Source organism: Engraulis encrasicolus, chromosome 24 (genome assembly GCF_034702125.1).
Source record: "Engraulis encrasicolus isolate BLACKSEA-1 chromosome 24, IST_EnEncr_1.0, whole genome shotgun sequence".
In the NCBI taxonomy this organism is placed as follows: domain Eukaryota; kingdom Metazoa; phylum Chordata; class Actinopteri; order Clupeiformes; family Engraulidae; genus Engraulis; species Engraulis encrasicolus.
In genome coordinates this window covers 18,379,065-18,403,786 of record NC_085880.1, presented here as the reverse complement: position 1 = coordinate 18,403,786, position 24,722 = coordinate 18,379,065, and the positions used below count along the sequence as shown (strand labels likewise).

The window sequence follows — 24,722 nt, the reverse complement described above, 5'->3', positions numbered from 1 at the left end:
CCTCCCCTGCCTTACGGCTGACTCACTCGTCCCCACTCCTGGTGGTGAGCTGGCTCCTGGGCTGTAGGGCCCTCCCTCTGGCTGGCCAACTGAAGGAAGACACAGAGCCTCTGCTGGGTACTACCAGAGCCCAATGTCAATTTAGTCTCTGACACACACACACACACACACACACACACACACACACACACACACACACACACACACACACACACACACACACACACACACACACACACACACACACACGTCCAACATTTACAACCCCCCACTACTACAACCTCTTTCTTGCAGTCAGCTCACCAGTGCTGCCACCCCCGCCCCCAAAAGCCCCCTTTTCTACATGGGGGCGGGGGGGGGGGGTACACACGTTACATCATCCCACAATGCCTTGGACCACTGAAAAGGGATGAGTGGAGGGGGTGGGGTGGGTGTGAGTGTGTGTGAGTCGTTTGGTGCTGCAGGTCTCCATGGAGATGAGGCAACATTCCAAAGATCAGCTGCTGCCGCGGCGGATCTACACACGGGGACAAGTTGAAGAGGCCAGGGCTGGAAACTACCTTCTATTTCTTCTCACCGAACCACTATGCACAGCACAAGCAAGTCACGCACGCACACACACGTTTATACCAAGCCAAGGCAACCCCACTTTCCAACAAGCACACTGTAGCCTAGGCTTAGCTACCATAGGCCCTACGCAATCTATCAAGCCATCGAAGTCCTGTTACATGTAGAAGAACTTATCCTCAGTATATATGCACCGGTAGCCTATGTGTGCACTCATGGTCACCTCTGCGCTTCACACCCAGTGGCGGAACCAGACATTTATTCTTGGGGGAGCAATGGGGTAGCCACATGAATTTCACAGGGGCATGCTCTTACACAAAGAAAACACAATAGAATAGATAAAGAGAATGATTTTCTCGGGTTCTTATGACAACCTGTGACACCACACAGTCATTTCCAGAGAGAAAATAGTATAGAAAAGATCACATTCCAAGTAAAAACATGGCCATTTTTGTATACTGCTAGCTGTCTTTTCTGAATACATTTTAACCATTGTAGAAGTAATAATGTAGATGTGCCAGAAATGAAGGAAACATACGGTTTTTTTAGAAAAGTGATATGAAGGGCTGCTCTTATTTGGAAGGAAAATACCTAATACCTGGGTGCTAAGCCATTGGAATACACAGACAGGTGTGTACTCCTGTAGGCTATCTGTGTTTGTGTATACGAGTATCATATAGTGATTTGAGATGATAAAGATAAGTGTTTCACTGAAGCCCTATTGCAGATTTTCAACGTTTCTACAGAATTCTCAGAAATGAACTTAAAAGTTTCTGCATCAGAGACTTAGTAAAATTAGGTTGAAAGGAAATTAATGCTTAGGTGTCTGAGAGTTAATCAAATTATTTTCTACCATCAGTGTTTTTATGTGATTTCAAATTTCAAAGTTCAAATTGAACTCAGACTGCACATTAAAGAGTTATTTGAATACTAAAATCCAGTCACTGTAATGTTGCAATGCTGCTAAGAACTTGCTACAATTCACACATATAACAATGCTATCAAAGGTGCTGTACGGACATTCTTTTAAAATACTCATTAGCATCTAGTCTATTCCAACACAAAGACAGCAATTAGCATATGCCAGTGAATATTTGGACTTTAGACATGAGGTTTGAGTTGAATTCACAGGAATTAATCATGAAGCTACTTTCATTTACTACCAACAACGAATCTATTGATTTATCACATGGGATATAGAACATTATATAGTACTGAAAAAGCTTAAATGGCACACAGCTAACTTTTCATTAAAAGGTAAACGTCTGGACTGAAATAAGCAGTTTTTTTTCTAATGCTTTTCTTCTTCAGGATGGAAAAGCACACATCTGCCATTCACATTGCCGTCAGACCGTACAACACAGAGAGTTCCTATGCATACCACTAGACAGACGGCTTTCTATGCTTTCGAATGGTACCCCATATGCCCCAATTCATGAGGCTGGTGTGTACACAAACTTGCATCAAAATGTGTGTGGGGAAAATGGTTATCCTTTCTTCACTCGCGATAGCGATTTGCGGGCGATCTATGCGCTTCGTGTAACGCGAGTGGGCAGGACTACTGTCCATTTTCTGGGGGAGCACTTGGGGTAGCCAATCACATTTCAGGGGGGTCAAATGCTACCCTAGCCACCCCTGTAGCGCCGCCCCTGTTCACACCTAAACAAAAAAGTGCGTCAATTGTTTCACTGCGTAGTAGGTAGACTGGCTATACAGCAAAATCACATTAAACCCTGTTTCCCCTGGGACCTGGTTCAATGTTCGCCGAGGGGAGATTTGATAAAAGACAAAAGCTCTGAGCAGGCCCCATTCTACAGCTCCAGGCCACTTTATTGGAATAGCATGAAAAAGTTGATTTATTTCCATAATTCAATCAATAATATTAGACTGCCATGGATTATAGATTCATGGCTCATATTTTGAACTATTCCAATCATTTTTTACATATTTTGGCCTTCCAACTAAAAAAAACCCCCATGAATTGGGGAATTCGCATTATTAAAATGTTGCAATAAAATCACCATTTTCTTCAGCACAATTCGGGTCACATAAAATCATTTGGAATTTGGTACTTTCTACATAACATGCAATGTTCAATACTTGGTTAGGACTCTCTCTGTCTTAATCACTGTTATGATGTGTTTAACATTGAAGTCAATAGCAGAAACAGTGCATGGGAGTTATGGAAGCCCAGATATCCTTGATGCTTTGCTGTCAGCTGTTTTTGTTTGTTGACTTGGTGACCCACACTTCACTCTTCAATATACCCCGTAGATTCCCATGCCACGTTTTGTTGGTAACACCAGTTTAATTCTAATTCACCAGAAATAAAACCCCTCACCAGTTTAATTCTAATTCACCAGAAATAAAGACCCATTGAAAATGAATGGGGATTTATTTCTGTTTATTTCAACTGATTTGATGTGACCCAAATTTTGCTGACGAAAATTGTGATTTTATTGCAATATTCTAATAATGCAAATTCCCAAATTCATTTTTTTTTAGCTGGAAGGCCAAAATATGTAAAAATAAACTAATGAATGATTGGAATAGTTTAAAATATGGACCATACATCTATAATCCATGACAGTTTAACATTATTGATGGAATTATGTTAATACATCAACTTTTTCATGCTGTTCTAATGAAGTGGACTGGAGCTGTAACTGTGGCCCATTGCAATCAATTAATTTTTTTACACGTACACAATAATAGATCATTAACATCACTGGATTGATTGAAAACCACTCGATGAAGAGTAGGCTAATTCTGTGACCCATCAACATTTTCCATCATCTTGCACTTTAATTTGATTCAGAGCCGTATATTAAGACCTTACAGCAGGGGTCCCCAAACTTTTTTCTCTGGGGGCCACATTATCGTTTCTGACTGTGATCAGGGGCCGGGATCAATCATGTGGGCTTTATACTAGGCCACTGCCTGTTATAACCATGATTTCTAGCACAAAATAGTTCATCATTACAGGTGATTTGCAACAGAAGTGAATACTTCACATGTTTTTCAATTTGAAATGCCACAGGTATTCCTTTTAATTTCTAATAACCGTGTAAAAATACCAAGGAAAGGTTAGAAAAATATAGTGATTGACAGTTTATGAGTGATACAATAGAAATGGTAGGCCTGTTTATATTACAGTGAGATGAGAAACTATCAAGACAAGATAGGATTGCTTCTTTGGGGCAGTTCAAATGGTGAGATGCAGAGGTGGAGGGCCGGTCAAAGGGACGTGGCGGGCCGCATGGGACCCCTGCCTTACAGTATAATACGGCTCTGATTTGATTGAAGCAATACTGCCACCTAGCGGAGGTGAGTGGAACATTCCTTTACCATTGACCAAATGAAGTCCCAGATGGGCTTGACACATCTTTTGTACTGGTGGTGGATGCACTGCAAACCATTAAATGAAACGAATGGAGACGCTCCCTTTTTTGACATAACATTTAATGGATAAGATCGCTGTCAATGATACAAAACCATTGTGACAAATGAGAAATTTATTTTTATTTAAAATACCATCTTCTTGTGTACAAGCATAAATAATTTTTTACCCCAGATACCAAACATAAATACTTTCCATTTCCATTTTGTTGTTGTTGACTGATCAACGTTGTGCTGTATGAAAGGTCTGACCCCTGGCGTGTAATGCCACCTTGTGATCCCTGTAGTAAAAATGTTAAGCATGCTGGAAGTTGGCGGGGCTCTGCCTGTGGCCCACCTCCAGGCTGGGTTGGCGCCTCCTCCTGACTGTCTGGATTAGCGCCACACCCAAGCTAGATTAGTGCCACCTCCAGGATGGGTTAGCCCCACTCCCAAAGCTGGGTTAGCGCCACTCCCAGGCTGCGTTAGCGCCATCCCAAAAATGAGTTAGCGCCACATCCAGGCTGGGTTAGCGCCTTCCCAAAAATGAGTTAGCGCCACATCCAGGCTGGGTTAGCGCCATCCCAAAAATGAGTTAGCGCCACATCCAGGCTGGGTTGGCGCCACCCCAAAGCTGGGTTAGTGCCACATCCAGGGTGGGTTAGTGTTGTGCATGAGCAGACGGGACAGCTATGAGCGGCCGAGCAGAAGAGAAGAGAACACCTCACCTCGTCCTACACGGCTGCTCTGAAGCTACAATCACTTTCATTATTTTAAATTAATCAGGAAGCATGTCATTTCAGATGTAGAAAACGGATAGTAAAAAACGTGAGTAGTAAAAATGACAAATGTCTTTAAAAAATCTTTGTGTTTTTGTGTATGTGTCTGTCTGCAAATCAAAGAAATAATAATAATAAAAAATAAACTGAAGAAAAAAAAAAAAAGAGTGAAATGGGTCATCTCTGAGATGGTCAGAGCAGACTTGGTTCACTTTTCTCCACAAAATAAATATTTAATATTTTTTAGCAGCTACATTTCCAGTTCAGCAATAACCGTGTGTAACTGAATAACAATGTGGAATAAAAACTGGTAAAATTTTAATCATACATAATATAAATAACACTGAAAATACCACAAAAAATGAGGAGACCATAGCATTAACTTGACAGTACATAAAAAAAGATGAAATTCATCCGTTAACAAAATAAAAAGGAACAGTGGCAGTAGAAAAATAAAAATGGGAATTCCACATTCACAACGCACCGGCTAATAAAACAACAGAAGCTTTAAAGAAATAAAAACACTGATATATTTGTTTTGTTTCTTTTCACCTCCTACAAGGAAGCAAAAAAAGAAAATACCATAATTTTAAAAATCATCATAAATCAAAATAAAACAGAACTGATTTTTGCACAGAGTGTTTGTTTGTTTGTTGTGGTTGGTGTGCTGTGAGGTGAGGAGAGATCTCAGCCAGTCGTCTTCCCGTCCTGGATCCAACATCACATACAGACAAGGCAGGCAGCCAGGCGGGTGGGCGGGCAGTTGGCGTTCAAGCTTTACTGACAGAGTGATTGACAGAATCTTAAGCACTCGGCCCTGAGTGAAGGTAGTTAGAATTATTTTAAAAACCCTTCATTCTACCATTAGGGTATACAGACTTAAACTGATATTGTGCCATTTTTGGAAATAAGCTCATATTACACCTCCCCCTGAGTTCAATGATTGAGTTTTACCGTTCTCCTGTACTTTCAATCATTTAACTCAAGCGGAGGCGTAATATTAGCTTATTTCAAAAAATGGCACAGTATCACTTTAAAAACTCAGACATCACTTTAAAAACCGGTTTCATTCATCACGAAGACCAGACAATTGAAATCGGTTTGCATTTTTATGTCTATACCCCAATGTAGAATAAAGGGTTTTTAAAATAACTGTACCTTTACTCAGAGTAGAGTGCTTTTGGATTCAGTCAATCACTCTATGAAACCTTAAAAGGCATAACCAGATGCACCCCCTTCTACCTGGAGAAAAGTCTTTAGAGCGCGCTCAATATCTTTCCTATTTCGCCAATGGAAGTCTCTCTACTGAAAGAACTTGAGTCCGGCGACGAGGAAGAACTTCTCTAGGAATATCTCAGAGTCGAGGACGGCGATGTGTGCGGCGCGTCCGATGAGGGAGTTGGCGGTGTTCGGCAGCGCGTGGATGACGTCGTACCTCACCAGGTTGCACTCCGCATTCTGCAGCACCGGCACCAGCAGGTTCTCAATCATCTCCGCATACACCGGACCTAAGCAGCACGCACACACACACACACACACACACACACACACACACACATTAGTACACACACACACCGGTTGTCAATCATCTCCGCATACACCGGACACACATTGTGGAGGACAAAGACACACCCATGTGTGCATTTATTGATGCCATGTGTGTGTGTTGGTGTGTGTATGTGCCCATGTGTGTATATGTGTTGGTGTGTGTATGTGTCGGTGCCATGTGTGTTTAGCCTGGGCGAAAGCCGACTGTTGACTGACTCCGTCAAACATTCTGGTGAAAGCTAAGAGGAATCTGTCTCGGTGGAGGGTGGGAGATGGTCTGGTCTAACTCTGCCATTTAAATTCAGTTTTGAATTGAAATAAAACCCCATATTGTGCTTTATTAGCATGACTGTTACGATAAAGCGTTGCAAAAGCATACAAATAACAAAAGTGTGAATAGTGTTACCATAACACTCTCAAATGTTTGCTGATTGGGTAAACAGTAAGCGAACCGAGCTGGGAGGCTTTCGCCAGACTAGGTGCGGAGTCAAAACTTTTGGGTGGAGTATATAGGATGGCGACGCTAGGCTAATGTGTGTATGTGCTCTTCCTGGTACTCACCTGACTGCTTGTCCTTTAAGGCAGTTTTGCACATCTCTATGCGAGCTGAGTGGTACGGCACATAGCGGTCCTGTAGAGAGCCAACCAGCACCACGTTCCGGAAATACTGGAGCCCTGATACACACACATGCACAGACAGACAGACAGACAAAAAAAACAATTCAATGGAATTTCAAAGGATGCATGAAGACTGTATAAGTGAGGGGTGAAACTACTGTTTGTCTGGCTGTGCATGGAGAGTTGGAGTCAGGTGCAGGTGGCCAATGTAACATTTGCATGTAACCAGATGAGTCAGGACCTGGGGTGTAAAAAGTAAAAGTACAAGTACAAATAGGGAAACACACTTTTCTGCCAACCCAGCTAACTTATTTGAGTAACCAGTAGACATGTGTACTTATCTTGTGATCAGCTACCTCTGTGCTGGTTGGATCAAATATCTGAAGGGTTCTTGTTAGATTTTTAATGTTTTTCAGTAACAACACAGTCTATCCACCACATTAGGTACAATGGATTAACTGGTGCAACAGCTATGTAATATCATGTGCTAGTGTCGCAATGACACCACAAATAAATTACTTTGACTATTGACACCTCTAATCATGACACACAATGTAGATCATTCCTTCTTAACACACTTACAATTTGAAACTTCAATGATTCATTATTTTGAACAGTTGTAGGGTCATAGAAACGGAACAAAAATGTGTCATTTCCATTGGGGTAGGCTTAGTCACTGTGTAATAGAGAGATGGCGAGAGGGTTTGCATGGGTGCTATGCTGCTGGGTGAGTGGGCTGTGAGGCTGACCTGCTTTCTTGCTGAGCTTGTAGAGGAAGGTTTGGCGAGGGTCCGAGTGGTCCCGACACGTCAGCTGCAGCAGAGAGCCAGACTTCTTCCACTTCTGCATAAACCACAGGCCTACAGGAGCAGGAGGAGGGGACGAGAGGAGGTGGAGGAGGAGAGGAGAGAGAAGGGAGGAGGAGTAGAGGGGAGTAGAGTGGGGAGGAGAGAGGAGAGGCGAGGAGGAGAGGAGAGGAGAGGAGAGGGGAGGAGAGAGGGACGCAGAGAAGAGGAGTGGAGAGGAGGGGAGGAAAGAGAAGGGAGGAAGAGTAGAGTTGAGTAGAGTGGGGAGGAGAGAGGAGAGGAGAGAAGAGGAAAGGGGAGAATGGAGGAAGAGAGGAGGGAGGAGGAGAGGAGAGGAGAGGAGTAGAGGAGAGGAGGGGAGGAGTGGATTGGAGAGGAGCAGAGAGGAGAGGAGAGGAGAAAGGGAAGGAGAAGAGATGAGGAGAGGAGAGGAGAGGAGAGGTGAAAGGGAAGTAGAAGAGAGGAGGGGAGGAGTGGAGAAGAGAGGAGAATGTAGAGGAGGGGAGAGGGGAGAACAGGAGATAGGGGAGAAGAGGAGAGAGAGGAGGAGGGGAGAGGAGAAGAGAGGAGAGGAGAGTGGGAATAGAGGGAAGAAGAAAGGGAAGGGGAGAGGAAAGGGGAGGAGAGAGGAGAGGAGAAGAGATGAAAGGAGAGAGGGGACAGGCAGTGACAGAAGAGGGAAAACATATGGACAATCAGCCTCAAGCTCAAAAAAGGCAGCACTTAATTTTACAGTTTAATTTTTAGTGCCGTCATCCATCTACACAATGTATCAATGTATCACGTAATTTTTTGTCCAAGAGTATATTCTGCTATACGAGTACAATCCTTCAACAAAAGACAACGATACTGCATTTGCAACCAAACACAGCTGGTGTACACCACAGGTAAGGTGCGCTAACTACAACAGGGGTGTCAAACATACGGCCCGCGGGATCCGGCCCGGATGTAAAAAAAATAAATAAAACATTATTATTATTATTATTTTTTTACTTTTTTTTTTTTTTTTTTGAATGAAATAACCGAAATGCGCAATTACGGCCCTTGGGGCAAAAACCTGCGAAACCTGCATGACATTAACCCAATGGTCCCTCTGTTACACTGTATGTGGGTGGTTGACATGACGTGGCCTTTTTTTGTTCCCCTATGTCAAAGTTATGTAATTTTTATAAAAATGTACTAAAAACTGTGTTGATGTTGTTCAGAATGCGCAGTTGTATACGTTCATATAAATCACTTGCAACATTAATCTTCAATTTATTCACAATTTAGAGCCAAAGTAGAAAAAGCTCATATGGTGTGACGGTTCCAATCCATGTCCCAAAGTTTGATTTTGAATTTAAACTGGAAAATGTACTCCTTTTCTGTATATTAAGTCATGTAATTAAAGCCAAGACATACATTGATTTCAGGCATTATAAATTTGAAGCCACCATTAACTGAAACATTTTGGTCCCAAAATTGATATCATATGGTGTGACACCTTATTTAATATTTTTAACTGGCAATTGTATGGATACCGTTGCCAAGTGAGGGGTCCTCATTCTCAACTCAGAAGGACATTGACAGCTATAAGATGAGTTTTAGCTCTTTACAATGTCACCAAAAAAATTAAGTTAATCCGACAGCGCTGCTCCAGTTCCATGTTGCATGTCTTTTGGTGTGACACATTTTACACAAAAATAAAGACAATAGATTATTTTTTAGTCAATATAACCTTGAAAACTATCTTGTCATATTGCATTTAGCATGGTTTTACATGGCTAACATGAATACACATTGCTTAATCTCATGAAATAAGGCAATGAAACCTCATATGGTGTGACAAAATATCATAAGGTGTGACTATTTTCTTGTCACACCATATTACAATTTTGTCACACCATATGAGATGAGCTTCATTTTAATGCATAAATACCACATATATTTCATTTTTCATGGCTAATATTCAGATTTGTTTGATATATTGATGCTTTAAAACATGTTAGTGGTGTATATGTATTATTCAGACACCAATATATCCACAATATCCATACATGAATATGAATTCATGATAACATGCTTCTTTTTATTATTTAAATGCTTCACCTTTCTTTTATTTTTTTATTCATTTACTTTTTAACTTTATTAAGATTGTAGCAGGTGGATAGAGGTGGCAAGTAAAGAAAGAACAAGGTAATACAGGAAGAAGTTGATCCTGTAAAGAGAGAGGAGGTCTTGAAGAAAAGAAGAGAGAAGTAGATGCAAATATTTAAATTATTTATAGTAATATATGCCTTAATATTTGTATAATGCACATTGATAATTAGCACAAGAATGTTTTTGAGGGGCCACCAAGTCATATGCATATGTTACACCCAGAATGAAATAGCCTGCTGTCTCAAACAATCTGAGCAGTGCAAGCGTTTTTTCTTGCTCTTGAAATGTGACCGGCTCATTTTTAGCGTAGTCTAAACCTGCAACAAATATGCACTTGTCCCATACCTAAAACACACACACACACACAAGAATATGGTTTGTCTGTTCATGTCTAGTTGCCAAATGTTTTACAGTTTTCAGTGGCATACTGTTTTAATGACCTTGCGGTCAGTCGTGGTCACTGTTTCAATTATATTTATTCTTATGTACTAATTATTTACACAGCATTACTACTATTCTGTGATTAACAAAGCATTACTCTTACTTCAATGATTTAGCAAGCTTAAAATCCATCCAGTTAATAATAATCAGCAGTTGCAGGGTACCATGGAATGGATACGGCGGTGTAATAATTGACATGTTAAAAGCTACCCGTAATTATAGATTTTTAAAAAATATTAAATAATTTTTCAATTTTGTAACATTGAAACAATGCCTTAATCCCTTATCAACCTGTTTGGTTCTTTAATAAATGCAGTTCATGCATATTTTTGGACTTTGGAGTAATTCATCATATGGTGTGACGCCATGTCATTCGGTGTGACACTCATAATTAAGAAGATAAATAGAATATTTTGGTTATGAATCGTAAAATAATAGTTGTGATGGGTGGATACAAGTGGCATCTAATATTTCAGGTATTTTGGTATATTGCAACAAAGTACTTTCAGTTTAATTTGAAGTATATTGAAAGATTTTGAGAAAATGTGTGACAGCGTGTGTTGATAAAGCAAAATAATATAAAATGTAACATATTTGCACCTTACAATGCTATACATATGTAAAGTAATAATAAAGAATCAGGATAAATAAGCTTACATTATCACATGAGGCCCCTTTTTAATTTAATACACAATAATGTTCATGTCACACCATATGATGTTTTTTGTCACTAATGCAATAAACTAGTGAAAAAATATACATTTAAGTCAAAAACTCAGGGGGTCTTCTATATATTCTTAAACTTAAGAGTTGGTAGAATACAACATAAATAATTCCAAGAGTCAAATTCAAGTTTTTTTCAAAAACACCTTTTTTCAGCAAAATATGACAACCACCCATATATGTAGTAAAGTGCACATCACACTTCTATTATATATTGTGAATTTGTACTGTAACAGGCATTTGATAAAGCTCATATATTATAGACCTCATATATAGAGATAAAATGTTAATACTTCTTATTCGTATTGTATTGGTATTGGTTGTAATTAAATAATAAATATAATAGGATTTGTATTGGTTCCTATTAAGCTCAAACTGGAAACGGGATGTTAGACTGCGTGAAAATGCAGGAAATTACATATGAGAAATACAAAATTTTCTGGGGGTCAACCCCCAGACCCCCTGCCAAAATCAATTGTCCCATATTTAATTAATTGACGGTTGCCAATGAATGAATGAAGTCAAGGAAATTTTGCATAGGATTATCAGTATTGCATTGCTTTCTACATATTCAACACACTTAAAACGTGATAGTACTGAACACTAATCCTCTGCTTTACGGTTTTTTTTTTTTTTTGCGATGATGTTACTAATGCGGCCCGCTTGAGGTCCACATGGGTTGTATGCGGCCCCCGGACCAAAATGAGTTTGACACCCCTGAACTACAACTACAACGGATACTTTTGCTTACTGTAACTGTAAAAACATGATTTTCATTTTTTTTTCAAGTGAATGCATGAAAGCCAAGCCAAGAAAAAAATAATTTAAAAAAATCATGTTTTTGCAGTTCCAGTAAGCAAAAGTATCCGTTGCACCGAAGGACAATTCCATGTTGGACGTCTTTGACCCGATTGTGTCTGGCCTCTGGGCCTCACCTGTGTTGACGAGGGCGGAGCTGTTGTAGAGTGTGCCCAGGTGAGGTCCCGAGAGAGACAGGAAGGTGTGCAGCCTGCTCAGGTAGCACTTGAAGCGCGGCCTCGTCAGCACCGAACGCACAATCAGGTTCCCCAGGGAGTGGCCCACAAAACTGAGGAGCAGACAGGAAACAAATAAACACACGTTATATTACATTACATTACACTTAGCTAATGCCTTTATCCAAAGCGACTCACACTTACTTTAAGTAAAAGGTATGGGTTACAGTCCCTGGAGCAATGTGGGATTAGGTGCCTTGCTCAAGGGCACCTCAGCCATGGATAGGGAGTGGAAGGGTCGGATACTAAATTGCAAACCCTTTGATCTACTGTAAAGCCCATCTCCTTAACCACTACGCCACTGCACACACATGCACACACTCCAAAACGAGTGTGTGGAAGCAGGAAGCACAGATTACGTTGACTTTTGCTTGTTTGTGTATTTATTTGTTTATTTATTTCTAACTTACTCAAAACCATCATAATAACATGTTCTGTTCCATAGGACAGTGTTTCCCAACCAGGGGTACGTGTACCACTAGGGGTACGCGAGCACATTGCAGGGGTACTTGGAAAAGTGTTTTTATTATAGCAAATGTATGGAGCAGCCACATCAGGACTGAGAAAATTATATAGAAAATTGATTAGGGGGTACTCATGGCACAACTAAGATGCTTAGGGGGTACGCAAGACAAAAAAGGTTGGAAAACACTGCCATAGGACAAAATACACAGCGTGGTAAAAAAAAAAAGTGATGATTTCATTTGATTTCAGCTTCTGCAATATCTGGATTTTTCCCCATGCGGTGTTGCATTTGTTTTTCACCAAGATTTTTAATTTATGGTACAGTCTGATAGCCTGACTCTCGCCAGGGCTTTTCAGAGATGCAACGTAGTAAAAATGTTAACGTAGTGGAGACGGACAAAATTTGTTTAACGCCACAGTTGTTTCAGAGAACAATGACAACTCGTATGCAACTTAGTGCAACGCTTGCTGAAAATGAATCCACACACAGCAGAAGTTCACTGAAACATTGCAACACAAAATGTGCTGTGTAATCAAATATTAAAGTGGTAATATTAGTGGCATATTAGTAGTGTCACAACCTCTTTTGGGTCACAGGGTGTATATAACTATATTTACAGAAATATGATGTCCGTAGATCCAAACAGGTTATATGCAAGTGAAACTAACCTGATTTTTGACACAGCAAGATTGTAGATCTGAATATACTGAACAATTTCGTCCAGCAGGCGGTCAGTCATGGATTCAAAATCAGCAAAGGTGTCATTCTGAGGAACACAACAGGTAACAATAATGTATTAATAACAGATGACGGATGCAAATGACAGATGCTGCTATCTGGACCCATAGGATTCAAAGTCAATCGCTAGCTTGGAGGTAAAAATCACACACACCCTGGTCACAGGCTCTTCACCATGCTACCATCTGGCAGGCGCTTTAGGACTCTGCGTGCCCGCACTACGAGAATGAAGGACAGCTTTTATCCAACTGCCATTAGACTCTTGAACGCAATACGTCACCTGCCCCCCCTCAATACTTCAGGACTATCGATACTGTGAGATGCACATGGATTTTTATGGATTTTTATATATTATTTATTTACTGTTAATATATCTTTTATTTTGTGGGCATTTGTGGGTTGCTACTAAACACAATCTCGCTATATTTGTATAGTGACAATAAAAGTCTACTCTCTCTCTCTCTAAAATTTGTACTGCCAGACTCCGAGAACAGCAGGAAGTATAGGAGAACGGTAAAACTCAATGATTTAACAGAATGGCAGGTGTAATATGACCTTATTTCCAAAAATGGTAGAGTACGGCTTTAAAGTGGCTGCCTCACTGCTCACCTGGTTACGTTCGGACATGAGGAACTCTATGTGGGCGCCAGGTAGGCCGAGCTCCAGGTAGGTCTTCACCAGCCGCAGGTCAGCGCTGTTCCCTAGAGGACGAGGAATACAGTAATCACTGTGTTATTACAGGAAGAGGTATACAGGTATCCACTGTATTACTACAGAAAAACAACACAAAGCTGTTCCGTAAGCTGTTCACTTGGTTGCAACGCAATATCCCATTGGAAACCCAGTAAGTTGCTAACTGGTTAGCAACGATGCTTTCGAGAAACGAGGTCCAGGCCGTGTGTAATGGCTGCATTGACTTTGGTGAAGAGTGTATCGGTACTGACTGTCCAGGCCATGTGTAATGACTGTATTTGCTACGGTGAAGAGTAGGGCTGTAAACATATTGTATCAAATCGAAAAATAGTGACACGCAATGTATCGTGATGCAAGAAGTCAGTATCATGATACGCCCTTTCAAAGTTCTGTTACTCTCCAGTCCAGAAAACAACCACATGATATGAGGTGAGGGTGCTTCCAACATTCACAACAATATCATTATTTTTAAACATAAAAAAATACATTAGTATCCTCTTGTAACCTATTCTAGCTACAAATTATAATCAAAAAAAAATCGTGGGGTGGATCAAATCGTAAGTCAAAAATTGTGATGCGTAGATGCATCACAGCCTTAGTGAAGATTGAATTGGTACTGACCGTCCAGGCCGTGTACACAGACAACCAGGTGCACGCCGTCGTCGGGGGCGTCGTCCTCCTCCAGGCTGAAGTAGGGCATGCTGGACGCTAGCTCCGCCTGCTCGCTGTACAGGAAGCCCGGCAGCTTCAGCAGCTTCAACTCCTCTTTGGCCGCCACAAACCTGAGAGGACACACAGGTGCACGCACACACGCACACGCATGCAGACACAGTATGCACACGGACGCACGCACACGGACGCAAAAACACGTATACACATACAAACACAAACACAAACGCAGACACACACACACACACACACAGACACACACAGACACTATTAGAGACTGGCCGACAATTTTGGGCACACTCACTAACAAACTTTCTCAAATAGCAAACTGCCAATGAAGTCTAGTTTGGCTGAGCCAGAAAGTGGGGGGTGGCCTTACGTCTTTAAGTACGGCTCGGGGACGTTTTGGTACCAGCGCAGGCTGGCAGTCCCCAGGGGGGCGAGGGTGGGGGTGGGGCGTCGGCAGCAGGGTGCGGCCGGCGGTTGGTGCACCGAGACACCACTCTCCATGAGGTTCTCCAATCCCACCTGGTCGTACAGCAGGCTCCGGCCCTCGTCGTCCAGACCACGGCCCTCTCCTCCCTCCTCCTCCTCGAGGCCGTTGACGTAAGTCGGCACCCCGTCCGTCTCCTCATAGTAGCCGTTCTCAATCATCTCATGCTCCGGCTCCTCCTCTGGCTCCTCCCCCTGGCTGAGACCTGAGGGGGGCGCTGATGAGGCTGCTGCACAATTCACATTAAACACAAAAACAAAAACACACATTAAAAACAAAACACAAACAGACCAAATTGTAATCACTGGTATGTTTCTCGACAGCGTCGTTGCTAACTAAGTTAGCAAATAGCTAAAGGCCTGTTCACATCAAAGATTTGCGACGAGACGAGACGGTTGCAGAGAGTTGCAGCGACGAGTTGCAGTGGTGTGAATCAATCGTCGCACAGAGTTGCGAGCTGTTGCAAGCAGTTTCAAAAGATTAATCATGTCAAATCGCAGTCGCAAGGTTTTAGAACACAAGCCACTGTGACGTCCCCTCACCTGCCTAGATGACACGTCTTCTGGCAGTTTAGCATGTACTTTTCATTTTATTTTCTTAGTGATTGCCTCCATTCAGGTTATTTTAATAGCGTAAGACATTTGCTGTCAATCAACGTAACAGCTGAGAAGTCGGAGCTCATGGGTCGATCTAAACAGCCGGTTTGCCCACTGGACATTTGCAAGGTCAAGACGAGGCTAGGACTAATTGAAGACAGAAATAAAAATAATAATAATAATTTTTCAAAAATCTAAACATTGCCCGTCTAAACATTAGCGTTGGTGTAAACCAATGCGGGATGGGGTTAGAAACACATGTGTAGGCCTATAGGCTATTGCGTGAGATTGTGTCGTGCGCAAATATTGTGAACCTGTCATTCATTTCATTTCATGGAATTTGTGGCAATTACATTCCCAAAAACTGAACATTGTAGGCTATCAGAGAAGGCCAATGAAGATAACCTATTTAGATGTTGAGCTGGCTATTTTCGTTTGCATCTGCTTACAAACAGGTGGAATGTCTGACTATGCATCCCCTGGTGCCATGGCCACCAGCGCCAGCGGTTTCACACGGTTTTTACGCGCTCCCTTTATGGAGCAAACACCCACCTTCCAAAAATAAGAAGTGGTCATGCCTTCATATCTTAACGTTTTGGTTACAAATCAAGCCACTCAATGAGCTTACATCAATCTTCATCTGCCTGCATAAAGGTATCACGGACGAGAACAGCTGCCCTTAACAAGCAAGCACACTCGCATAGCCTGCAGCTGCTTAATTTTGCCTGGTCTTACAGGCTATGACATTGTAGCCTAAATGTAGGGCTACCTACAATAGTTCATTTGATTTGATCGCAACAGCGCATCTACTTGCTTTTGTAAAACAACTCAGATGGGTGCGCGCACGTAGCCTGGTCCTGACCATCCCATAATACATTGACCGGCTACCGTTGCTATAGTAACGTAGTTGCAGCTGCAGTTGCAGTTGCAGTGGTCTACGGAGTAGAACAGCATGTTGCAGACAGTTGCTGGTTTTTAGAACATTGCAGCTCGTCTCGTTGCGAATCATTGGTGTGTGAACTGGCCTTAAGTTAGCAACTTATTTCGCTGCAATGCAATTTACCACTGGCAACCTACTAAGTTGCTAAGTTGTGTTTCACTTTGACCTCATCACATAACAGGAACATCACAATTTAACTCAAACATTACAAAAAAACCTAGCCCATGTTTTTCATCCAATACCACTCATATTACTGAAATGACTTGCGCATCTCTAGGCTACCTGTAGCTGTTGCCGTGTCAGCCGAGGCTCCTGCTACTGACGGGGTTCCTAGGGTGACGGCGGCCGGCTCCACGGGGCTGATCTCGGACACGTCGGTGCTGGAGCGCGACCCAAAGTAGTTCTCCACCAGGCCCCGCTTCACCAGGTCTGTGCTGCTGGTCCCCGAGGCGCTCGACTGGCCTCCGCCCCCAGCCGATGGAGCTGCCACCGCAGGCACACAGCCCTCCGATGTCCCAGCACCAGCACCAACAGCCCCATCCCCAGCAGCAGCAGCAGGGGCAGCAGCAGCAGTAGCGCCACACGCTGGAGGGTCCAGGAATACAGACTCGTCCTCCAGGTTGCTGCCTGCTACTGCTGTGGTGGCTGCGGCTGCTTTGGCAGGGCTGTTGGCTGTTGTGTTGATGGTGTGCGGTTCCCAGGGGTCGGCAGAGTCAGTAGTGAACACCAGACTCTGCTCCTGCAGCAGCACGCTGGCCTTCCTGCCCGCCGCCGCCCCGACCGCCCCCGAGTCGCTGTCGGGCTCCTCGTCGGACGGCAGGGAGGTGATGGATGTGAGGGAGGACTGCGCCCCGCTGACGCCGCTCGTTGTCTCTGGGCACAGGCCCCCCTCGGCGGGGGCGGTGGCGGTGGCAGTTGGCACGGTGCCCTTGGGGAGGCTCTGGAGCGGCCGGACCACCGATACCGGCCTGGGGGGCTTGTCCGACTGCGTTGGCAGCGAAAGGGGCGAGGAGGTGCTCACGTTGGCAATGTGTGAGGGCGTGGGGCCTGTGGGCGAGGGGCCCGCGTTGGCACTGTGCGAGGGCGGGGGGCCGAGTCCCACCTGTGTGGCAGAGCTGGCCTCGCTCTCGATGCCCGAGTCCGAGAGGCGAGACGATGCCGTCACCGCGGCAACGACATCAGGCGGTGGCAGCTGGGCGCAGTCACTCTTGTTGGCACCTACCAGCGCCTCTGCGCCAACGCAGACGCCAATGCCATCCTGTGAAGCCCCAGCGTCAGCGTCGGCACAAAGCGACTGTGTAATCTCTGGTAGTGCCGCCCCAGAGCCCCCCGCCAGGCGCCCTGGGGAGAGCAGCGTGACCTTCTCTCCCTGGTAGGGGTCTTTATCACTGGGCTTCACATCAATGTGCCGCAGCCCAGCGGGGTGAGCAGCCCCCTGCTGCGGTGAAGTCCGCAGCCCATCCCCCTGCCCCTGTTCCTGTTCCTCCCCCTGCCCCCCTGTCCGGCTCTCAGGACCCCCCGTGGTGGCCGCCCCAGGACCCGCCTGGAGCTGGAGCCTGCTGGCCTGGGCACCGGGCCGCAGCAGGTTGGTGAAGTGGTCCCTTTGGCAGCCCGCGTCTGCGTCCCCTTGGCACTCGGCCTCGCCCGTGGGGTCGGGTAGCGTGGGGGCGGCCGGGTGGAGGTGCCTGGGCGGGGCGGCTGCTGGTCTAGAGCTGCTAAAGCTGCTGGTCCTGCCAACACCCACCCCCATCCCCGCAGGATGCAAGGGTGCAGCCCCCATGCCAATCCCCACTCCTGCAGGATGGAAAGGTGCCGCCCCCACCCCCACAGGATGTAAAGGTGCACCGTCCCCCCTGTTGTCCTCCCCTAGCAAAGCCACTCCCACGCCCCCCCGGGGCTTGGCCAGGGGCTGCTGCTCGGCAGCAGGGGGGCCGGCAGCGGCGGCGGAGTGGGGGTGGGGCAGCTTCAGGTGCTTGTAGCCGGTGAGGATGACAGAGTCCTTGGAGCTCTGCCTCACCAGCTTCTTGGCGGAGTTGTCCGTCTTGGTGTTCTTCTTCAGTTTGATGGACTTGGCTTTGGACTTGAGCGGCTGCTGTTGGTGGTGGTGGTCGGCGGAGGTGGGCTGGGCCCAGGAGGAGGAGGCGCCGAGGGCCATGTGGCGCGCCTCCTGCGTGGGGCTCAGCAGGCCGGCCGTGGAGGAGGCGCTGGAGGAGCTGGAGCTGCCGCCGCTCAGGTCTCGCGAGGAGGAGCGGTCCAGGCGGCCGGACATGGAGCCTCGCCGCTGGGCGTTGGGCAGCCCCAGCCACGGCCCGTCACGATCTACATGGGGGAGGGAGCAGGGAGAGCAGGGGGAGAGAGGGGGAGGGAGAGAGAGAGAGAGAGTTAATTAATTTACAAAGTCAATGCTTATTTACCACCATGCACCGCTAATTCACCTAGCTTTGAAGGCACTGCGCAGTAGGCCCACAAAAACGAGAGTTACGTATGCAACTGTGGTTCTAGGAGTTTCGGATGATTGCCAGGCAGTGCATTCAGCACTGAAAGCTCATCACATGGTCAAGACCATCAAGGTCACCTGTGACCGGGGTGACAAGCGTGTCTGCCCCTGGCATTCAAGACACACTCACCCCAGAAGAAACCTCCTGTCATCTTCTTGTGCGGAATATGCAGGTCTGTTTGTTTTCCTGAAAGCGGTCTTCTAAAGCATGGAGCAGCGGATTTTTCACCCCGCTCCTTAACGACCACGCATTAAGCATTTCGAACTTCAATGGTAAGTTATTAAATTGTGGTTTCAGTTTTCAGCTTTAGGAGCATATGATGAACATTCAGCGCTGACAGCACTGATAGCATCAGAAGAAATAAAATTGAACAACATCTGAAAAGAGAAAGCCCTGCCATGGAGGGATGGTCTACGAAGGATGGTCTACGAAACTGACCCTCGGTGACGGAGTGGAGGTAGCGGTCCTCGAAGATGATTGGCAGAGAGTTGACGTCCCCGTCCAGATCAGCACACTCCACTGGCAGCGCCGGCAGACACAGGAAGTAGGAGGAGCTCTTGATGGCAGCTGTCATCTGCTGATGACTATGGGCACTGTGGAGGAGAGAGAGAAGGGGGGGTGCAGAGGGAGAGAGAGAGGGAGAGGGGAGAGACAGATGTAAAAAGAGGGAGAGATAGAGAGGGAGGTAGAGAGAGATAATGAGAGTGAAAAATACAGAAGAAAATGTCGTGAGGCTATAAAATCTTGGAGTCTCCAGTCCCCAACAAGATGTCATCCACTGCTTTATGGACGAAAGAATAACTGCCACTTTTTTGTAAAATTTCCTTCGGGATTAATAAAAGTACTCTTTGCTCTACTAAGATACTAAGACTAGTCTCCTCTGATACTTACTGTAGCTCTTGGTAGGCCAGAGCCGTCTGCCGCGGGTGTTCTAGGCAGAAGAAGGACTCAGCAAACCTCCGAACCTGCAGAGGAGAAACACACATCTATTACAATCCTACATCATTACACGGTAGCATAGTTGGGTTACACTTTATTTTAATGGTTCACTATTACAGTGGATCTAACACATTGATTAGGTACAGTGTAAGTTTAACAATATTTAATACCATGTAATAACAGTGTAACTACACACACAATGGTACTATATGGCGAGCAGTGCTGCGATATAGGCGTGCAGCGCCACCACCTCTAGGAATTACGCCCACAGGAAACACACATACGCACGCACGCACGCACGCACGCCTGTGTGAGGGTGTACTGTAAAAGGCTCACCCTCTGTGTGTGGTGCTCCATGGCGAGCAGGGCTGCGATGCTGTCGTGCAGGGCCACCACCTCCAGGAACTGGCCCCACAGCGCCATGAGCAGGGAGCACAGCTGGGCCAGGTTCATATTCACCAGCTCCGCCAACTCGTCAGGACTCTCCGCTCTCTGCGGGAACACACGCACGCACGCACATACAAACACACGCACACATAAACGAACGACACACACACACACACAAAGGACACACACACACACACAAAGGACACACAAACACACACACAGGACACACACACACACACAGGACACACACACACAGGACACACATACACACACACACACACACACACACACGGCAGGAGCACAGGGTTGAGCAAATATTCACAAGAGCAGACGCTATTTTCCTCTGTTTAGCCAGCAGGGGGCAGTGACACACTGCGAATCTCCTCTCTACACAGCTCACCTGGAGTGTCGGCTGAGGGCGCCGCAGTGCAAACCAGATGAGGAGATAAGAGCAGCGCTTCGCACACGGAAGCAGGCGGGAAAAGCAGACCATTATTCACTTTTTATTTCCTCCTTTACAAATGAGTACGGACACTTATCGACTAAGGAAGCAAGAGCAGTTTTGATGGTAAAAGAAAGCCAATCGGTGACCACAATGCACCTGCACCAGGTGCAGAAAAAAAATCCAAGCATTTGAGATTTGACGCATAATTGCACGCAAAGCGCATGGCACATATGGTAAAAAAAAGCATGGCATGTACAAACTTTATATGTAAATATTTATACATACGCAACAGTTAGATTGTGGAAAACAAACTTTGGCAGTCTGTGCACAGCTAGAAATACAAATTAACACTTCAAAAGCTGTGAGTCACCACTGTGCTCGCAGTACTGCAGAGACATATCCACCAGTATATTTCTTATCCGGGCTAACAAGCAGAGTGTTTTTGTATGGAGAAAATAAAAAGCCCACTGCCAGAAGCTCTGCATATCCCTCCAGCTAAAGCTGTGCATCTCTCAAGGCTTACAGACAGTCTCTTTCCACTCCCAATAACTGTGTTGGGATGGCCAGACGAGTACCAGTGTTGACGCAAAATAGACTTGCTGCTTGTAGTCAGTATGATGCGGTATAGATACCAGGGGAGTAAATAATAATCGATCTGTATCGATGCATCGATCCTACGGCCGGCGATCGGAATGTGTCATATCGTGGGGCATTCTTAAATATCGAAAATAATCAAATTGCTTGTCCTTGCCCAATGCCCTAGCTCCACTACATAATAGAAATGGAAAAGTAATAGGAAAAAAATCAAATCGAATCGAAGGGCATTCTTAAGTATAGAAAATAATCGAATTGCTGCCTTCAGAAATCGATATCGAATCGTATCGTCATGCAGAAATCGATATCGAATCGTATCGTCATGTAGGCTGTGACTTACACCCCTAATAGAAACACAATGCACAACAGCACTAATAAAACAAGACAACACACTGGAACACTAGCAGTGACCATCAGCACGGTTGCCAAGCAACATAAATGGCAAACCCTCAACCCTATTGCACAGGCAGATGGCTGAGTTGCTGTGCACCCCACTGCCTTAGATACGGGAGAGGAGAAGGGGAAGGAGAACACAGGACGAGGGGAGGAGACGGGGGGGGGGGGCATGTTAGGCATGCATATTGAATAAGATAAATATTTCAGCGCGTCTTCTCCATTTTTGATAAATACTCCCACTGATGTGGGAAGAGAAGAGAGGAGTGGGAGATATGAAGACGACAAATGAACTTTTCCTCTGCTCTGGCGAGAGATGAGAACACTTGGTGATGGAATAGAAGGGAAGGGAGTCACATGCCATGGAAGTCTCAAATGGGACTTGACTACCGTATCTCTAATGACAACACCAAGACAGAACTAGAGCAAACACGATGTACATCTGACCAACAAGTTAACACCACCTCTCATGTATTACACATTGGTCTACGTGTGAATTTATTATTGACACAAAGTGATTACAAAAGGAAAGGAGAGAGAGAGAGAGAGAGAGAGAGAGAGAGAGAGAGAGAGAGAGAGAGAGAGAGAGAGAGAGAGAGAGAGAGAGGGGGGGAGAGACAGAGAGATAGAGATAGAAAAAGAGTGGGAGAGAGAGAGATGGAAAATGGAAGAGAGAGAGAGAGAGAGAGAGAGAGAGAGAGAGAGAGAGAGAGAGAGAGAGAGAGAGAGAGAGAGAGAGAGAGAGAGAGAGAGAGAGAGAGAGAGAGAGAGAGAGAGAGAGAGAGAGAGAGAGAGATGGAAGAGTAAATACCTTGACTTGGTCGCAGAGTTCAGCGAGTCGTGCCTCCACATCAAGTTTCTCTGATGGAGCAGAAGGAGCAGAGATAAAGAAGTCATGATTCACCGCATTCATCACACACGGCATCACGTCTGATTAGCTTTCAAATGCGACGGAGGAAAGGATCACATCGTTAAAAAGACCAGCAGATAACCCCATTAGATTGGCAAGGCTGCAGGCAAGACTGACGGAGTCTGAGATTAAGAGAAACCAGAACACCCAGAGAGAGAGAGAGAGAGAGAGAGAGAGAGAGAGAGAAAGAAAGAGCGAAAGAGAGAGAAAGAAAGAGCGAAAGAGAGAGAACGAGAGAGAGAGAGAGAGAGAGAGAGAGAGAGAGAGAGAGAGAGAGAGAGAGAGAGATGGAGAGAGCTAGCACAATGAAGAATGAAAATACATTAAGGTCACGGTAGATAAGACAGATGGAAAATGAAAGGAGAAGAAATACCAATCCCTCATTAGAATATCACCCTCACTACAGCTATCACACTATATATAGGTGAAAAGTCAAGAACACCGCAAATGAGAAGAAAAGATGAGAATACGGAGGAAGTCAAAAGAGGGACTAAGAATTAGAACAGAATCGAAAATATGAAGGAGTCCAAACACCCTACAAAGATAAGGAAGAAGAAGAAGGAAGAAGAACCAGGCCTTATGAAGCCAACTTTCAGGAGAATAGCCTGCAGAGATAGGCAGGCCTGCTGCAGGAGGAGAGGAGAGGAGAGGAGAGGAGAGGAGAGGAGAGGAGAGGAGAGGAGGGGAGAGTAGAGGAGAGGAGAGGAGAGAAGAGGAGAGGAGAGGAGAGAAGAGGAGAGAAGAGGAGAGGAGAGGAGATCAGAGGAGAGGAGAGGAGAGGAGAGGAGAGGAGAGGAGAGGGGATGAGAGGAGAGAAGAGGAGAGATGAGGAGAGGAGAGGAGACGAGACGAGAGAGGAGAGGAGAGGGCAGGGGAGGAGAGGAGAGGAGAGGAGAGGAGAGGAGAACAGAGGGGGATAGGAGAGGAGAACAGAGGGGGATAGGAGAGGAGAGGAGAATATAGTTGAGGGGTGGAGTGGAGGAGAGGAGAGGAGAGTAAGAGAACAGAGGACAGGATAAGAGAGCAGAGGGGAGAGGAATGGAAAGGGCGAGAGGAAAGCAGAGGAGAGGAGAGGAGAGAAAAAGAAATAAGAGAGAGAGAGAGAACGGAGGGAGGAAAGGACCAAGGAGGAAGAGTGAGAGGTGGAGGGCGGTCTAGCTAGGGTACAAGGCTATTAGCTGGTAAAGAGGAGAAGAGGAGGCGTAGAGGAGGCGTGGAGGTGGAGGTGGAGGAACATACCTATGGTGACGTGCCTGAGGCCGCGGGGGTAAGGTCTTCTCAGAACTCTTTCATAAAGCACTTGCATGCTGGGCTTGGCTAGTGGAATGGGGATATTGCACACATAGGGACATTTTTCAAACTTTTTGGTTTGGTTCTCGTGCTTCAAAGTCTCCCTGCAAGCTTACTCATCAGGGCATTAGTGTTGTTAGAGCCAAGGGCAGGTGTTAGATACAGAGGGGGTTAAAAAAGAGCACTGCTCCGGCCGAGCTATATGCAGGCATGCAAACTGGTCAGGGGTGAAAAAGGTGACAAGAGCGCGGCGCGGCGCGGCGCGGCACGGCACGGCTTAGTGCAGTGCACACACGCGCAGGCAGGTGCATGTGTGTGGAGTGTACAGTGGATGGTCATAACTGTCTCAAACTAGGGGGGAGAAGATTGAGCTAAAACGTCCTTTAATTGTGAATTTTGAGCATACTCTAGCGGCCAAGGGACAGTGAATATGAGAACTGCCAACCAACTTTGTCACTCCATGATTTAGCTGTAATGTCTGATGGGGGAGGGGGGGGGTGGGTAGGTAGATAGGTAGAATAGTTTTTTAAATTACATCATGATAGAGCAGTGGTTCTCATCGCAAGTTTCCCCCAACAACTGACCAATCAAAACCCTTAGTAGGCCTATTGAAAAATAAAAATTAACTAATGCCCCTC

At 45.3% G+C, this 24,722-nt stretch overlaps 1 protein-coding gene across 3 annotated transcripts in view; it reads right to left on the bottom strand.

Moving 5' to 3' along the window:
• Positions 1-4,010: 4,010 nt before the first annotated feature.
• fam135a (family with sequence similarity 135 member A) overlaps positions 4,011-24,722 on the bottom strand; it is a 57,268-nt gene continuing 36,556 nt past the window's right edge. For 2 of the 3 annotated variants that reach the window (XM_063191470.1, XM_063191471.1), the window contains 14 exons: positions 24,034-24,111; positions 22,696-22,745; positions 20,402-20,557; positions 20,018-20,091; positions 19,565-19,719; positions 16,911-18,947; positions 14,979-15,321; positions 14,552-14,712; positions 13,847-13,938; positions 13,168-13,265; positions 11,935-12,086; positions 7,640-7,750; positions 6,834-6,947; positions 4,011-6,232 (listed from right to left, as the gene is read on the bottom strand). In XM_063191470.1, coding sequence (XP_063047540.1) covers positions 6,027-6,232; positions 6,834-6,947; positions 7,640-7,750; positions 11,935-12,086; positions 13,168-13,265; positions 13,847-13,938; positions 14,552-14,712; positions 14,979-15,321; positions 16,911-18,947; positions 19,565-19,719; positions 20,018-20,091; positions 20,402-20,557; positions 22,696-22,745; positions 24,034-24,111 — 3,827 coding nt within the window. In that variant the 3' untranslated portion in view covers positions 4,011-6,026. The remainder of the gene's footprint in view (positions 6,233-6,833; positions 6,948-7,639; positions 7,751-11,934; positions 12,087-13,167; positions 13,266-13,846; positions 13,939-14,551; positions 14,713-14,978; positions 15,322-16,910; positions 18,948-19,564; positions 19,720-20,017; positions 20,092-20,401; positions 20,558-22,695; positions 22,746-24,033; positions 24,112-24,722) is intronic. The other variant, XM_063191472.1, reaches the window with a different exon arrangement.